Here is a 17,588-nt window from a genome sequence, read left to right as displayed (position 1 = left end):
TGCCGCCGTAACAATTTTTCCGCTTGCTCTTCGGAAAATTAGTTTTGTGACGGACTTCTTTCACGTATCGACCTTCAAACATTGATCGTGTAATCCACTTTTTTCATCCTCACATATGGATCTGATAAAAATCCCCGAATAAGATTCGATTTTCTTTACAACGTGATCTCAAATGAAAATTCCATACAGAAAATGATGTGCTTTCAAAGATTTGAGGCGCTTGGTATTAAATAAAATATAGATTTTTAGCACTAAAAATTAGAAGAATAAAAAAGTGAAAAACAAAAAATCATTTCAATTCAATTAATTAGTATATTTATAAAAGAACATATGTATTCCCTTACTGTTCAACTACAGGAATCTCTTTTGCCGTTTTGGGAAATAAATCTGGGAAATGCATGAAAGTTTTCTCCTCCTTTGCCGTTTTGGGAAATAAATCTGGAAAATGCATGGAAGTTTTCTCCTCCTTTGCCGTTTTGGGAAATAAATCTGGAAAATGCATGAAAGGTTTTCTCCAGCAGAGCGCGTGCGCACACACGAGAAGATGACCGTTGAACTCATACCTGCCCCTCCCAAATCTGTCCTCGGCCTTCCATCTCCGATGAAGAACCCCCCACTATTTATCCCCCACGCACAAATTGTTCTCCAAACTCCGACCTCGAAACTCGTCTCGATCACCCGCAACCAAGATCCGACCATGATCCCTCCGACCATGACCGCCGGACTCAGTGAGTGCGACTCCAGAACAGTCTTCCAGACGGTGAACGGCTCCTACACGTTCGTGATCACCAACTTCTCGGAGGCCCAGTCTCGGGGAGTGGGCCAATTCGTGTCCAGCGACGCGTTTGCCGTTGGTGGCTATGACTGGACTATCTACTTCTACCCTGGCGGCATGAGCCCAGAAGACAGCGAGTATTCATCGGCCTTCATCGCCCTGATGACCGACGACTCGGACGTGAGGGCGTTGTATGAGCTCAGGGTGGAGGACCAGAGTGGAAACGGGAACCACCAGGTCTTCACCCTTTTCCATCACCCCCTTGTGAAGGGCCCGCACACGCTCATGTACCGTGAAAACATGTGGTACGCATTTGATTGATAGCTGTTTCATTGAATTTGATTGTTTATCTTTTGAGTAGATCCATATTGACATGTTTTCTTTGATTTTGTGCTATTGCAGGGGATACCCTCGGTTCTTGAAGAGAGATGATCCTGAGACGTTGCGCTTCATCAAGGACGACCGCCTCATCTTGCAGTGCACCATCGGAGTCGTGAAGACCCAAGTTCAGGGGCAGAGACACTACAGAATTGCCATTCCGCCGAATGACATGGGTCAGGGTCTGAAGGCCCTGTTGGATTCTGGATTGGGAACTGACATAAACATCATAGTTGGCGACAAAACTTTTAAAGCCCACAAATTAATTCTCGCCGCTCGATCTCCGGTATTCAGAGCCCGGTTTTTCGGTCCTATGGGCGACAGCAACATAGAGAAACTCGTTGTGGAGGACGTTGATCCTTCTATTTTCCAGGTAACTACTATTCTCCTTGCTCAAACTGGCATTGGTGAGGATATAAAGCTTTTGTCGGACTAGCATGGCGAGCTTCTTATGCGTTTAACACTTTTTGCAGGCAATGTTGGAATTCATCTACACAGATGAGTTTCCGGACATCAGCCAAATTGCTGGCTCGATCTCTCCTTCTACATATACCGATGCAGTGCTACATCTAGTGGCTGCCGCTGACCGCTATAGTCTCAATCGCTTGATACTACTATGCGAGTCAAAGCTGAGTGAGCGGATCACTGTTGACACGGTAGCATCAATAGTCGCGCTAGCTGATCAACACCAGTTCCACAAGTTGAAGGCAATATGCTTGAATTTTGCTGCGAATCCGGCGAACTTGGGAGGTGAGCCGTCATGGAAATGAAGCAGTGAAGTTCTTTCCCAGATATACAAATATCTACCAAGCACGCCCATACTAATCGATTTGCTCTTTTGAATCTTTCGAAATTTGGCAGCAGTGTTGAAGTCGGAAGGCTTTAGGCACCTGGAGAGTAATTTCCCTTCGCTGTTGTCGGAGCTTCTCTCAACTGTCCCCTGGGTAGGAACGACGGCAGCATGGTCGAGCAAAGGCCATGGACGGGGAAACCATCGATGAAAAGGAAAATGCGGTTCTGGAAGGTGTTAAGATAATGATAGGTCCTTTTCTCCATCCGAACAATATGGCGGTCGTGCTCAGCACTGAATTTGTTGAGTACAATATGGGAAAATAAAGCTTCTATTGAAGAGAAGCAAATGAAAGACTTTCGTTAAAATTCTCGCAGATTAGAGAATGGGGTTTTCATTCTCTGAAGGGCTAGGAACGTAAACTTGTCAGAAGTGTATCCATTTAGGGTTTTTGGAGGTCAAAAAATTAGTTTGAGGTAGATTTGTCGCAAATGTACTAGTTTGGGATTTATCGTGATATTAACCCACAAATATTATACAATAACTTTGTATGATTCGAAATGAATTTATATATTGTTGTCTATTTATTTCTTAAAAATATGAGCGAGAAAGGAAGCCGAGACCGTCGTGCTTTTTCTGACCTTCTCTATCAATGTTGAGGAAACGGCGAGTTCAAAGGAGCAAACTAGTTAATCGGATTTGTAGGTGTTCACCTACGAGAGCTTCTTCTTCATGTATACCTCACAAGTCACATCCAGACAGCAACGAAGACCCAATAAGGCAAAAACTATATGGGACTTCTAATCGATCACAAGTGTTTTTATTTTTTGGGGGGAGTCAAATAATCGATCACAAGTTCAAACAGGAGCTCTGTGGATGCGTTAGGACACAAGAGGAGAGTGATGTGAGATGAATTGAGAGCAAGTCACACTGCCAATTCCTCGGTCATCGCCGGTAACATTGTTCTTGCTCGGTTTCGGGCTATTTTGTGGTTCCGGGGCCGGCCATCGGGAGACCTTTCCATCTGCACGGGTTGTGCACACTGTCGTCTGTCACCCATGCTTCCAGCGAGGCTTCTCTAGGACCAACCACTTCATTGCAGGTCCAAAACTGGTCTTCCTAGCACAAACCAAAGAGACGGTCATTGCAAACCTTTTTATGGTCCTCTTGCCAATATTTATGTACCATTTCCGTCAGAGAGCTAAGAAAGAGAGCTTTTATTGTTTTCGTGAAGTTTTGATGTGAACAAAAAACTACAAATAAGTCGTGAAGTTTCAATATGAACTAAAGATACGGAGAAGATTTAGATAGAGTGAATTAGAAAAATCCGTTCCAACTTTGAAATTGTTCGCTTAAAATCGGGGTTCTTCTACTTTATTTTTATTTACTTAGTTTTTAAAATATTTTTCTCTTGTTTTTCATTTCTTTTTTCTTCCCTTCCATCATTCCTTGATCATTTTTTTTAAAGATATTATACTTATGTTAATATATCTAAAATATGAAATGAATATAAATATTAAACACGCACATACACACATACACAGAATGTATGTTATAGAATAGAAATATCAAAAATATAAATAAGAATTGGAATAAATAAAAAAATGAAAATTGTCCATTTTTTTTGTTATTTTGAATTTTATTTTTTGTAGACTAGAATACGATTTTTTTTTTTTAATTTTAAGGAGTTTGTTATTCGAAAGAATAGCTTTTATTCCATGGACATAAGGAATCTATCCATTAGGGGTGTGCAACCGAATCGGGTTTACTCGGAATCCGGATCGGATCACTCGAAAAATAGGTCGGGAACTGGTTCTCAATTTTGGGAACCGGGCCGGTTCTCGGTTCCAAGGACCTAGGAACCGGACTAGTTTTGGAACCGATTTTTAGCTATTGTTAAAAAAAAAAAAATTCTAGTTTGACTCGCCTCATCTCCTCTGTTTTTTATGGATTGTAATTTCTATTACTCATATTAGGGGTTGTTGCTTTTGGTGGATAGTGAGTTTTATTATTAATTTTTTACTTTGAATCGATTCATTACTACTCATATTCTTTTGCTGGAAAAAAATTAAATCAAAAAATTAAATAAAAGAAAAACAGGTTCTTGAGCGGGCCTTGGAGCCGGACCTAAAAAAAGGGGTAGGTTCCAAAACAGGCTCCGGGACAAACATGGCTGGTTTCATATTCCAAAAATTTGAAACCGATTATAATAGGGTCGGTTTCGGGATCTAGGTACCCGGCCCATGCTCACCCCTACCATCCATCTTCATCCCATGTCTCCCATAGAATATTTTATTTGGGTAATATCCCCTTTATATCAAATTTTATACTATTTTGAGTAGGAACCAAATGTTGGATATGATATCTTATCCCGACTTTTATTTAGTTACCAAATGTAGCCTTTACTTTAAAGACTTGCTACAATTTGGTTGCAAGATGCAACAAAAACAAGGTGCACTTGATGGCTTACCGAAAATCACCGACGAAACAAGATGCTCTCATCCCATTGTGAATTTGCCCCAGAGCAAATTAATTAAAGACCTGCTACAATTTCTAATAAACCGTGCAAATTTAAATTGATTAGCTTACTAGTTATATTCATTTTCAGTAGCAGAAATTGGTTTTACTCCTTCGTTTTCCGAATTAGAATTTCTATTTCGATCATCTCAGTCACCCACGATGTATGGCAATGGTCGCGCATTTACGGCATGCGTGATCTCGCTTTCTGTACTCTTTTGACAACCACCTTTTATTTGTAATTGAGCAAGTTACAACCTTCGTAACGTCCGTCAGATTGCTTGCCAAAAACCATTGATGGAAATATGATGCCTTTATCCATGATGAGTGTAATCCAGAGCAAAACCCATATTTGGTATTTTTTTTTTTTTACGTTACTGATAGATATGTTCCGATATACGTATGGGTATGCGATCGCATAAATACGGCCTACTCGACCCTTTTATCCGCACAAAGTAAAAACAGTGCTATTCGAATAGAGAGAGATGCCCATCCTCCCAATCCTTTCCCTTTGCTAACTTGGTCATCGACGATGGTAGCCGCCGTCTTCGGTCGTCGTCATCGGTCGTCGTAAACAATTTCCCGTTTCTATTGTCTTTGCTTTTCTTATTTGATCAGGACGCATTTGTCTTCACTTTTCTAAGGAGGCGGGAAGTAATTTCGGCTTCTTTCCAGAAATATGGATGATGACTAAGTCCATCGCCGATGTAACAATTTTTTTGCTTGTTCTTAAGAAAATTATTTTTTTGACTGAATTCTTTCACATGTCAACCGTCAAACGGTGAATGTGCAAATTATTTTTTCATACCGACATATCGATTATTCCGAATAAGATTCAATTTTCTTTGCAATGTGATCTCAAATGAAAATTCCATATAGAAAACGACGTGCTTTCAAAGATTTGAGGCGCTTAGTATTAAATAAAATATAGAATTCCAGCACTAAAAATTAGAAGAATAAAAAAGTGAAAAACGAAAAATCATTTCAATTCAATTAAATATTAGATTTATAAAAGAATATGTATTCCTTTATTGCTCAACTACTGGAATCTCTTTTGCCATTTTGGGAAATAAATCTGGGAAACGCCTGAAAGTTTTGCCGTTTTGGGAAATAAATCTGGAAAATGCATGAAAGTTTTTCTCCAGCAGAGCGCGCACGCGCACACGAGAAGATGACCGTTGAACTCATACCTGCCCCTCCCAAATCTGTCCTTGGCCTTCCATCTCCGATGAAGAACCCCCCGCTATTTATGCCCCACGCACAAATTGTTCTCCAAACAACGACCTCGAAACCCGTCTCGATCACCCACAACCAAGATCCCACCATGACCGCCGGACTCAACGAGTGCGACTCCAGAACGGCCTTCGAGACAGTGAACGGCTCCTACACGTTCGTGATCACCCACTTCTCGGAGGCCCAGTCTCGGGGAGTGGGCCAGTTCGTGTTCAGCGAGACGTTCGCCGCTGGCGGCTACGACTGGGCCATCTACTTCTACCCTGGCGGCATGAGCCCAGAGGACAGCGAGTACTCGTCGGCCTTCATTGCGCTAATGACCGACGACTCAGACGTGAGGGCGTTGTTTGAGCTCAGGCTGGAGGACCGGAGCGGGGAGGGGAACCACCTGGTCTTCACCCTTTTCCATCACCCCCTCGTGAAGGGCCCGCACACGCTCATGTACCGGGAAAGCATGTGGTACGCAAATGTTTGATCACTGTTTGATTGGATTCGATTGTTTATCTTGAGATGCTTTCGAGTAGATCCTTGCTGACATGCTTTCTTTGATTTTGTGCTGTTGCAGGGGATACCCTCGGTTCTTGAAGAGAGATCATCCAGAGGCATCGCGCTACATCAAGGACGACTGCCTTATCCTGCACAGCACCGTAGGAGTCGTGAAGGCCAAAGTTGAGGGGCCGAGACACTATAGAGTCGCCATTCCGCCGTCGGACATGGGTCAGGATCTGAAGGCTTTGTTGGAATCTGGATTGGGAACCGACATAGAAATCGTAGTTGGCGACGAAACGTTTAAAGCCCACAAATTGATTCTTGCCGCTCGATCTCAGGTATTCAAAGCCCAGTTTTTTGGTCCTATTGGCGATCTCAACATAGAGAAACTCGTTGTGGAGGACGTTGATCCTTTCATTTTCCAGGTAACTACTATTCTCCTCACTCAAAGTGGCATTGGTGAGGATATAAAGCTTTTCTTAGACTAGCACGACGAGGTTTTTATGCGCCTAAAACTTTTTGCAGGCAATGTTGGAATTTATGTACACCGATGAGTTTCCCGACATCGGCGAAGTTGTAGGCTCGATCTCTCCTTCTTCATCCACCAATGTATTGCTACATTTAGTGGCTGCTGCTGACCGCTACAGTCTCAAACGATTGAGACTACTATGCGAGTCAAAGTTGAGTGGGCAGATCACCGAAGATACGGTGGCGACGATAGTCGTGTTGGCTGATCAGCACCATCTACACAAGCTGAAGGCAATATGCCTGGATTTTGCTGTGAATCCGGCAAACTTGGGAGGTGAGCCTTGGTAGAAATGGAGCAGTGAAGTTCTTTCCTAGTTAAACAACTATCTACCAAGCACACCTTTACTAATCAAGTTGATGTTGTGAATCTTTTGAGATTTCATAGGGGTGATGAAGTCCGAAGGTTTCAAGCACCTGGAAGAGAATTGCCCTTCGGTATTGTCGGAGCTACTCTCGGCTGTCAGCAACCGGCAAACTCGAGGTTGCCGACCATTCGAAGAGGAGTAGCAGCAGCATGGTCGGGCAAAAACCGAAACAAGGAAACCATAATATGAAAGGAAGATGCCGTTTTACCAATTAGCGATTTAGACATTACCTTCTTTGCGGCTGCCTTCTAGACAGTAGAGCCTCAGTTATTCCAACCAGCCATTAAGATTGTAATGCAAATATATACATATACACATATATGTATATTAAATATATCACTAAAACCCTATCTTGTAGTCTCTTGTTAATGTAAAAATCATAAGCTTTTTTGTTGGTTTGACATCATTGCCCGGATATAAATTTGAAAATAATCAAGATAACCAACATAACTATACTTACAAATGATCTTAGTCTATGAAAACACGAAGAACGACTACGCGATTAATTATATTGAGTATCATTAGTTCCTATTGTACGGTCGAGTATTATTATCGGGTCAAAATATTTATTGAAGGATTAGAAATCAAACAATTTCAATAAAAAAAAATAACCGCCTACCTTTTCCAATTTCCATATAAATAGGGATTAATATAAGTTTACCACCCACCTGGGTGGCGCAGCTGGCTTGCGCACTCTTCCTCTCGCAAAAGGTCGAGTGTTCAAATCCCAGAGGCGTCGCAGGGTGACTTACCCGGTGGCACGAGTGTGGTGGCTAGCACGTGTTGCCCCCGGGGTTTACCCCCCGGCTGCCGGCCGTGCGGGGGTTCCCTGGGTCATAAAAAAAATATATATATATATATAAGCAAAATTCCAAATTGGTATATCCGTGCCACATTTGCCCAAACAAAATATTGTGTCGTAAATACTCCTAAACTGATACATTCATGCTACATTTACTCCAAATTGGTGCACTCATGCCATATGTACTCCAAAGAAATTTCAGATTTACCACAATTTGGGGTAAATGTGTATGAGTATATAAGTTTTATGAGTGTACCTATTTGTGACACAAAAATTTGTTTGCGGTAAATGTGGCATGTGTGTACCTATTTGTAATTTTGTAATTAGTTTAAAGTGAATGAGACACGGGGTATACTAGTTTGGAGCTATTAACGATATTAACCCTATAAATAAATGATAGATGAAAGGCAATGTAAAACAACCAACCCAATTAAAACCTAAAGTGCCTCGGATACCAAAACTAGTAAATTAGTAATTTTCCAATATAGAGAGATTTCGACCAAAAAAAAGAAATATAGAGAGACAAATCCAACATGCTGGAAACCTTCGTGACTATCATGTTGCCAACAATGAAATGACACGTTCACATTGACAAATAGAAAATTAAAAATTAAAATTGAAAAAGCCGATTTGACCTCCCATTTGGAAAGAAATATGCACCAGTGGGTGTCAACTGTCAAGTTAGCAAATTGAAAACTTCCACTTTAGGTTGTACCTACTCATGACATATTAGAATAGTTGCAGGCATATGGCATGTGCAACTCTTGCTTCCTAGAGATTAGAAGACAGAAAATAACTCATTTTCTGGATCTTGCAAGAGCCAATCAACAAGGGCAAGGGCTTCTGCGTGTGCTGCTCGGGTGATTGGATTGACTATTAGTGTCTTTGACTTTGACCAGAGAACTTTAGGGGATGTAGAATTTCTCTTAAGACGTAGTGTGCCTTCTTGAAAAATAAGTCTCAAAAAGTGATGATTTTTCAATCAAAATAACTTGGTCTGTACTTGATGTTTTTCGCCTCAATGGGTGATGAAGAATTGTCATTAAAGCTATTGAAAAGCTATGTCATTCGTGACATGAAGAAAATACATATCCACCTCATTATAGATAAATGTACTAGCCATATTTATTCTCAGAAGTAAAAAGTACAGATCCACCTCATTACTATTTCAATCTAACTTACTCCCAATGTGCCGTGAATTCATTGAATTGCCACACATTTACTTCCAGAAGTAGAAAATACGGATCTCGTTTTGTGTCTTTTTCAGCAACTCCTCCTCCTTTTTTTTTTTTGTTTGGGTTTGAGCAAGTTATAACCTTAGTAATGCCCATTAGATTGCTTGCCCAAAACCATTGATGCGAATGTGATGCCCTTATCCATGATGAGAGTACTCCAGCGCAAAACCATATTTAGGTTTTCCTTAACTTTTCTTTTAGATATTTTCCAACATATGAATGGGTATGCAGTCGTATAAATATGACCCACCCTCACGACCATTTTCCTTTCGCATTCTGGTTTTTCGGACCTACCACAAATTTTGATTCTCGTCGCTCGATCTATGGTACTGAGAGCCTAGTTTTTCGGTCCTATCGGCGACCGTAACATCAAGAAATTCGTAGAGGACGTGGTTTCTTCTATTTTCAAGGGAACTATTCTCCTTGCTCAAAGTATTATTGGTGAGCATATTGAACTTGTCCTGAAGTAGCAAGACGAAGTTCTTGAAGGCAATGTTGGAATTCATCTACACCGACGAGTTTCCCGACATCGGCGAGATTGCGGGGTTGACCTCTCGTTCCGCGTCTACCAATCTGATGCTGCATCTAGTGGCTGCTGGTGACCGCTACTGTCTCAATCAAATGAGACTACTATGTGAGTCAAAGTTGTGCGAGCAGATCGCCATCGATACGGCAGCCACTATAGTCGCGCTGGCTTATCAGCACCAGTTCCACAAGCCGAAGGCAATATGCTTGAAATTTGCTACAAATCCGGCAAACTTGGGAGGTGAGCGTTCGTAGAAGATGGGGCAGAGAAGTTTTTTCCTAGTTAAACATCTATCTACCAAGCACGCCTTTTACTAATTGAGTAGATGTTTCGAATCGTTTAAAATTTTCGCAGCAGTGATGGAGTCGCAAGCCTTCAAGAACTTGGAGGAGAATTGACCTTCGGTGTTGTCAGTGCTGCTCTTGGCTGCCAGCGACAGCATCCTCAACGAGTTTGCCGACCACCTGGGGAGGAACAGCAGCAGCAGCGTGGTCGGGCAAAGGCCGGGACAGGGAAATTAGGAGGATGCCATTTTCGGCAGGAGGAGGGCTGATAAGGCAGAAAATTTTGTGTTCTTTGAGAATTCATCAAACCGTTTTTTCCCTCCTGGAAGATAAAGAAGTCGAAGAAGAAAATAATTGATCTTTGCATCGAGATTTTTGCGCGTAGGGTGACAACTTTGATACGAAAGCGGTATAGTTTTGGGTTTTCAGCACATCTGAACCTCGCTTGCTTGGTTGAATTCCACTGAAGTACTTCCCCAAGAAAGAAGAAAGATTGACCCAAAGCCCAGTTCTGGATGATCGGGTTCGAAAGAGAGAGAAGTAGGTGACATCTTTAGATCTTTCTTTAGGCTGGGGACTCATTGGAGAGGGCAAATCCTAACCGTAAAAACTGTCGGTTTCGTTTTGTTCTGTTCTTTTTTTTACCCTCGAATTTCGGTTTAGTTAGATCAAACAGGCTAAATTTTAAATATAAAAGAACTCAAAAAAAAAAAAAAAAAAAAACCTGGCGAGGACCTCCTCACCCAACCATCGCTTGGGCGATGGTCGGTAGGGTCGCCGGGGCTCTCGACCACTCGCGACCTTCGCCCGAATCTTGACTAAATTCCTTAATTGACTCTATCGTGTGACAACTTGCTTCACGTTCTCTGCTTTTCCTTTTTTTCTTTTCTAAATTTAGAGTAGATTGGTTTTAGTTATTGAAGGAATAAAGAAAATGTTCATTTTAATGTTTGCTTTGTAGAAAAGACTCCGAATAATAGTGGAAAAAAGAAAATGATGTTAAATGTTTTTATTCTCCATTCAACTAGAATTATCAATCTGATAATAACAAATGCACGTAACACGTACAAAACTAATCATATATATACCAAAGTATATATCCCTAACGTCATGATAGTTATGTACTTGGCTATTGGACACTTTCTATAGTTAGCTTAATCCGTAAACGTCGAGAATGAACCATTGTCAAGAACATCCATGATCATTTTGCATGTTGAGCTTAATCCATAAATGTCGAGAATGAACGATTATCAAGTACATCCATGGTCATTTTGCATGTTAAAATTTTTTCATCTACGTTGTCTACTTCTATTTTGACAATGGTTTGATAACCTTAATGTCATTGATAAAATATAAATCAGCATCAAGAACGAGGAATAATTGTCCTTCATCGACCAGTGGTTTCATCAAGGTTTATTGCACTCTTGGAGGAATATAATTTTTCTTTTCACATATTAAGTACAGTCATTAGTTAAAAAATTCACTCGAAGTCACTAATTGAAGACGAATTTAATTATTTCATGGGTTAAGGTTTTCGTACATTCGACTTTGACCAAGGAACTTTGGGAAAAATATATAGTTTCTCTAAAGATTTTGAGTTACCTTCTAAGGTGCTGCTCCCACAAAAACTCTAGTTTTCGTGCTAATGAGTCTTGTAAAGTGCTGCTCTTGCTTAAGGAGAACTTTTGACATGTTGATAATCCAATTTTTCCTCCAAAAGAGATATTTTCTATTAAATTATAATCACACGCATTCATCATTAAAAAAAATTACAAGTTGTGGGAGGAACAATTCATGTGATTATTTTCAATCAAAATGACTTGGTCATCAACTAATGTTTTCGGGACAAAGTACACTAATTATGAACATCGAAAAAAACTAAGCGAATGGCGAGAGTACGGATCGACCCCAATGGATAATTAGTTTTGTAACCAAGGCATCTTTTGTTTAGAGAAAAAAGAATGATTTAGAAATTTTTTTTAAAAAAAATGATCGCTTGCATTGCTTGGTATTTTCATCATCAACATAAATGTCTAAATATTTTCGTGGGTGATGAAAATATGTTTATTGTTATAGTCGACACAACCGACCATTTTTAGAATAATATATTTCAAATAATTTATCATTCGTGAAACAAACGAAGCCTAAATTCTTCCTCATGTCGACTATGAGTAGGAAAATATTTTTAAAACTGAAAATAGAAGAATAAAAGACTAGAAAATGAAAAATCATTTCAATTTGATTAAATGGGATATACAAGAAAATCCATAACAAACAGGAGAAGCACAATAAATCTGCAAAAATGCACGAAAGTTTTTCTGGCGCGCGCTCGCACACACTTCCGTCGAATTCAAACCCACCCTTCCCGAAGCCAAAGGCAAACGAGTCCTCTGCCTCTTCATCTCCGGTGAAGAACCCCTAACCCTCTCCACGCCCAAATCACCGCCGTACTTCTCCACCCACTTCCAAGATTCCCTCCGGTTCCGTCACAAATTCTTCTCCGAAATCCGACGTCGGAACCTGACCAGATCACCCGCCACCAAGAAGTCAAGAACCGATGAGGACCGCCGGAACTTCAACCTCACGGGGCCCTGCTCCCGCCGCTGTCGCTCCACCCACGGCCGCCAGACACGACGAGCGCGACTCCATAATGGTCTTTGACATGGCGACCGACTCGTGCATAGTCACGATCCCCAACATCTGGAGGGCCCAGGCAGTGGGCGAGTACGTGTGCAGCGAGGTGTTTGCCGCCGGTGGCTACGACTGGGCCATCTGCTTCTACCCTGGCGGCATGAACCCGGAGGACAGCGACTACTCGTCGGCGTTCGTCGCGCTGATGACTGAGGCCTCAGACGCAAGGGCATGCTTCATGCTCAAGCTGGAGGACCAGGGGGCGCAAGAAAACCACCATCCGTACGGGAAACTGTGCGGGCCGTACACGCTCATGAAGGGATACATGTGGTATGCATTTGACTGTTTATCGTGAGAGTTGGGGTCACACTTCGATGCTTTTGAGTAGATCCTTATTTTTGACGTGCTTTCTTTGGTTTTGGCGCTGTTGCAGGGGATTCCATCGGTTCTTGAAGAGAGACCATCTCCGTGCATCGCGCTGCATCAAGGACGACTGCCTCATCCTGCACTGCACCGTCGGATTCGTGAAGGCCCCACTTCGGAGGCGGAGACACTACAGAGTTGTCGTTCCGCCGTCGGACATAGGTCAGGGTTTGAAAGCCCTGTTGGACTCCAGCTTGGGTACCGACATAGATTTCGTGGTCGGCGACCAAATTTTTAAAGCCCACAAAGTGATTCTCGCCGCTCGGTCGTCGGTATTCAGAGCCCAGTTTTTCGGTCCTATCAGCGGCGGTGACATCAAGAAACTCGTCGTGGAGGGCGTGGATCCTTCCATTTTCAAGGTAACCACGTTCTTTGCTCGAACTGTTATCGATGAGGATATCAAGCTTTTCTTGAACTAGCACCACGAAGTTGTTGCAGGCAATGTTGGAATACATCTACACCGACCAGTTTCCCGATATAGGCAAGATCGCGGGATCGACCTCTCATCCTGCATCCACCAATGTAGTGATGCATTTAACGGCAGCCGCTGACTATTACTGTCTCGATCGACTAAGATTGCTATGCGAGTCAAAGTTGAGCAAGCATATCACCGTCGACACGGTGGTGAATATAATCGCGCTGGCTGACCGGTACCAGCTCCACAAGCTGAAGGGAGCATGCTTGGAATTTGCGACAAATCCGGCAAACTTGAGAGGTGAGCCTTCATAGTGACGAGGCGGTGGAGTTCTTTCTCGATCTAAACCACCGTATACCAAACACGCACTTACTAACCGAGCACATGTTTTCTTGAACCTTGTCAAAATTTTCCGGCAGCGTTGATCGAGTCGGAAGGCCTCATGCATCTGGAGAGGACCTGCCCTTCCGTGTTGATGCATCTGGTCTTGGCTGGCAGGAGGATGCAGTGCAGTTCTGGAAGGCTTCGAATCTTTCACGAGTAGTAAGTAGATGCATAGTGTGGTCTGGTGAACGCCAGTGTGAATTTCAAGTCTGAATTTCATTTTTTTTTTTGACCGGGTAAGAGTGAAAATGTATTAAAGCCATATGGATTTTTCAGTGGTTTGCTTCATTGCATGGACATGAATATGGAAATATTTCAAATTCGACCAAAAAATATTATTTTTGATAATTATATTGCTTGAATTAATTAATTTTATAAAATTAATTTTATTATCGACAACAATCTAGTCCAGATATCTTTATGCACGATGACTTTTTTTTTTTTTTCAAGATACAAGCGATCATATTTAAGAAAATACTTCTCAAACCATTTACTATCGACGAAACGAATGGAGCCCGATAGAAAATTCAAATGCTCGACCTCGACTCCACGATCCTAGAGTTACTTGAGTTTGATGAACTTGAACCATTTTTTTCTCGCATTTATGGGTAAGCGGATTTAAGTAATGTAGCTTAACAACCTCCATGCTATTATTAGATATAAATAAATCATGATCATGTTCACAAATTAATTGAGACGAGCACCGACAAGCTCAAACTCGACTCTCTTGGATATTGTTGCAACTCGACTCGGAAAAACTAAACAAGTTGATCTCGAGCAATCGTCGAGCCGAGTCCAAATTGCACGACTCGGTTCTTCCCTTAATTTTCGCCATCGCTTTGGCAGGGAGATTAAAATGAGCAAGCTATAATCTTTTTTTTTTTTCATTTTTTGGGGTAATATTCGTTGAATTTTGGAGAAACTGATTTTATTCCTCCAAATTTCCGAAGAAAGCGGCTTCTAATTCACAGGCGAAAAAAAGCTGATTTACGCTGGCATGTGAAGTACAGAAAGAAAATCTCTAAAAAAAAAAAAAATTCATTTCGAGTACAGATGCCGGCGGAAATTGAATGATTTACCTGCAAAATCTAAAAATCGCAGCAGACCGTTCAATCCTCCCGCCGTCGGCCTCCGCCTTCCGTCTCCGATCATTAACCCTAACCCCTCTCCGTCCCGATAGATTGCCCCCCCCAAATCCCTCGCCAAAACCCCTGCCGCGCGCCACCGGGAGCAAGGCAAGCGATGAGTGCTCCGATCGTGCCAAGCAAAGACGGCGAGTGCGGCTCGACGTCGATCAGCCGGACGGTGAACGGCTCGCACGAGTTCACGATGAGCGGCTACTCGCTGGCCAAGGGGATGGGGGCCGGGAAGTTCATCTCCAGCGACGTCTTCAGGGTCGGGGGCTACGACTGGGCCATCTACTTCTATCCGGACGGGAAGAACCCGGAGGACAGCATGATGTACGTGTCCGCCTTCATCGCCTTGGCCAGCGAGGGCTCCGACGTCAGGGCGCTGTTCGAGCTGACGCTCGTCGACCAGAGCGGGAAGGGGAAGCACAAGGTCCATAGCCACTTCGACCGCGCGCTCCAGAGCGGGCCTTACACGCTCAAGTACCGCGGCAGCATGTGGTAAAGCGTTGATTGTTTATTTTGAGAGGGGCCACGCCTAATGCTTTTCAGTAGGTTGCGATTGCTGCTATTTATGTCCTGTTACGATTCGTCGGGTGTTGAATGTTGGGATTTTTGGGTCTTAATCGGATATGTCGGAGGTGAATCAGGTCCAAATTACGACTCCCTTCCAACGTTCGCGTGATGTTTCGTGGCGTTTGGTTTCTAGAGGACCATCATCAAGTGAATTGCGTATATCAACCCCAGGGAGGCTTATGGCTTGTGTATCTTCCATCGTGTTATCTTGTTATGTTTCTCCCCGATGAATTTATCGAACTGGAATGAATGTTTTCGAGTACACTAGCACCAATAACTTCTAAAATGTCGAGTTCATTGCACCATTTCAGGGGTTACAAGCGCTTTTTGAGAAGAGCTGCTTTAGAGACTTCTGATTACATCAAGGACGATTGCCTTGTGATGCACTGTACCGTTGGAGTTGTGAGAACCCATACTGAGGGCCCCAAACAGTACCGAATTCCTATTCCGCCATCAGACATTGGCCAGCATCTGAAGCCCCTGTTAGATTCTGAAGTTGGCTGTGACATAGCTTTTGTTGTTGGTGACGAAACCTTTAGAGCTCACAAATTGATCCTCGCTACTCGTTCTCCAGTTTTTCGAGCCCAGTTTTTTGGTCTCATTGGGGACTGCAATATAGAGGAGGTTGTCGTAGAGGATGTTGATCCCTCCATTTTTAAGGTAAGATATCAAGCTTTTCTTGGAACAGTGTGGGCTTCTTATGTACTAAAAACTTTATGACGTTGATGTTGGCAAACTAGCATCACATGATTCTCAATGTCTTTCTTTCCCCACTCTTGCTGTATATTGGGCGCTGATTGTGCTAGTATGTAAACCACCCTGTCTGACTCCAGTTGGCAAACTTCTGCAGGCAATGCTTCTGTTCATTTACACGGACGAAATACCTGATTTATGTGAAATCACGGGCTCAACCTCTTCTGGTACATTGACTAATGTGGTGCAGCATCTATTAGCTGCTGCCGACCGCTACAATCTAGAACGATTGAAATTATTGTGTGAGTCGAAATTATATGAGGAGATTAGTGCCGATACAGTGGCTACAACACTTACCCTAGCTGAGCAGCACCAGCTCGGACAGCTAAAGGCGATGTGTCTAAAATTTGCTGCACATCCAGCAAACTCGGCGGGTGCGTCTTAAAAGAATAGTGGCACTTGTTTCTGGTCAATTACACTTTTGTTCTTTGACAAGCCCCCTCCCCCCCACCCCCCCAAACCCACAAACAACAAAATGGAAAATATTAATAATTAACAGCTTGTGCTTTGTTAGGCTACAAAAGTATATCAAAGTTTGTTCCTCACAAATATTTGATTTGACACATTTAGAGGTCTTTGAACATGCTAAATCTGTTCAGTTTTTTATCTATGAAAATGTTTGCTGATGTTGTGGTTGATTTGCTTTCGGTGATTTGAAGTACCCTTCCTCATCTATGGCAATCCCTCTTCCCCCTCCTCCGTCCCTGCTTCCCTCCCTTGCTATGAGAAACAGTTGTTCATCTTATTGGTTTTTGGTTATTTTTCATAGTTGACGTATGTCTTGTTATTGAAGCTGCCTACTGGTTAAACCTTGATTATTTCCCTATTCCCCTCTTTTCTTTACCAGTGCTAATCTGGAAATGAGCTACTCTTCCGAGTGTGCCCTTAATAATGGATGTGATGTGGGAGAATATTTTTGAATTTTGCAGTAGTAATGCAGTCCGAAGGCTTCAGGCACTTGGAGGAGAGCTGCCCTTCCTTGTTGTCTGAACTGCTTAAGGCTTTCGTAATGGTGGATGATTCCTCTGACCGATTTTCAAGTAAAAAGAGGGTCAGCGGCAGCAATTATGGACTAGATATGGGGCCAGTTGTGACCGAGGCTGAACATGGGGAGATAGATGGAAGGCGTGTGAGGAGGCGGAATTTAGGATGAATTAGTTGCCTGAGCATGTAATTAGTTTGATCCTCTTGGTCTTTCTAGGATTTCTGTTAAGTCTTTTTGACTGTTTGTATCTTATTCTAGCATTGATGCATAGAAATTCTATTGAGGTGACATAGGAAGTTTGTTATCGTTACTTCATCATTCCTTATCAAGTGCAAATGAGCTATGTTGCAGAAATTTAAGTCCATCTGGTCT

At 42.4% G+C, this 17,588-nt stretch overlaps 4 protein-coding genes across 5 annotated transcripts; all 4 read left to right on the top strand.

Annotated features, from left to right (window-relative positions):
* The first annotated feature begins 544 nt into the window (after positions 1-544).
* On the top strand, positions 545-2,154 carry LOC115743804 (BTB/POZ and MATH domain-containing protein 3-like). Its single transcript, XM_030678778.1, has 4 exons — positions 545-1,080; positions 1,178-1,526; positions 1,627-1,903; positions 2,015-2,154. Exons 1-4 carry the CDS (start codon positions 545-547, stop codon positions 2,152-2,154), a joined length of 1,302 nt encoding a protein of 433 aa, XP_030534638.1.
* Positions 2,155-5,784: 3,630 nt separating this feature from the next.
* On the top strand, positions 5,785-7,217 carry LOC115743805 (BTB/POZ and MATH domain-containing protein 3-like). Its single transcript, XM_030678779.1, has 4 exons — positions 5,785-6,152; positions 6,259-6,607; positions 6,708-6,984; positions 7,096-7,217. Exons 1-4 carry the CDS (start codon positions 5,785-5,787, stop codon positions 7,215-7,217), a joined length of 1,116 nt encoding a protein of 371 aa, XP_030534639.1.
* Positions 7,218-12,479: 5,262 nt separating this feature from the next.
* LOC115743806 (BTB/POZ and MATH domain-containing protein 3-like) lies at positions 12,480-13,935 on the top strand. Its single transcript, XM_030678780.1, has 4 exons — positions 12,480-12,883; positions 12,987-13,335; positions 13,415-13,691; positions 13,811-13,935. Exons 1-4 carry the CDS (start codon positions 12,480-12,482, stop codon positions 13,933-13,935), a joined length of 1,155 nt encoding a protein of 384 aa, XP_030534640.1.
* Positions 13,936-14,827: 892 nt separating this feature from the next.
* LOC115743608 (BTB/POZ and MATH domain-containing protein 3-like) lies at positions 14,828-17,575 on the top strand. 2 transcript variants are annotated; one of them, XM_030678454.2, is made up of 4 exons: positions 14,828-15,403; positions 15,790-16,138; positions 16,329-16,600; positions 17,156-17,575. In XM_030678454.2, exons 1-4 carry the CDS (start codon positions 15,018-15,020, stop codon positions 17,382-17,384), a joined length of 1,236 nt encoding a protein of 411 aa, XP_030534314.1. In that variant the 5' UTR covers positions 14,828-15,017; the 3' UTR covers positions 17,385-17,575. The 2 variants fall into 2 exon arrangements, with proteins under 2 accessions (XP_030534314.1, XP_030534312.1); XM_030678452.2 differs by having other exon boundaries at positions 16,329-16,605; positions 17,161-17,575.
* Positions 17,576-17,588: the final 13 nt, after the last annotated feature.

Source organism: Rhodamnia argentea, chromosome 5 (genome assembly GCF_020921035.1).
Source record: "Rhodamnia argentea isolate NSW1041297 chromosome 5, ASM2092103v1, whole genome shotgun sequence".
NCBI classification, from domain to species: domain Eukaryota; kingdom Viridiplantae; phylum Streptophyta; class Magnoliopsida; order Myrtales; family Myrtaceae; genus Rhodamnia; species Rhodamnia argentea.
This window is presented reverse-complemented; position numbering and strand designations above follow the sequence as displayed.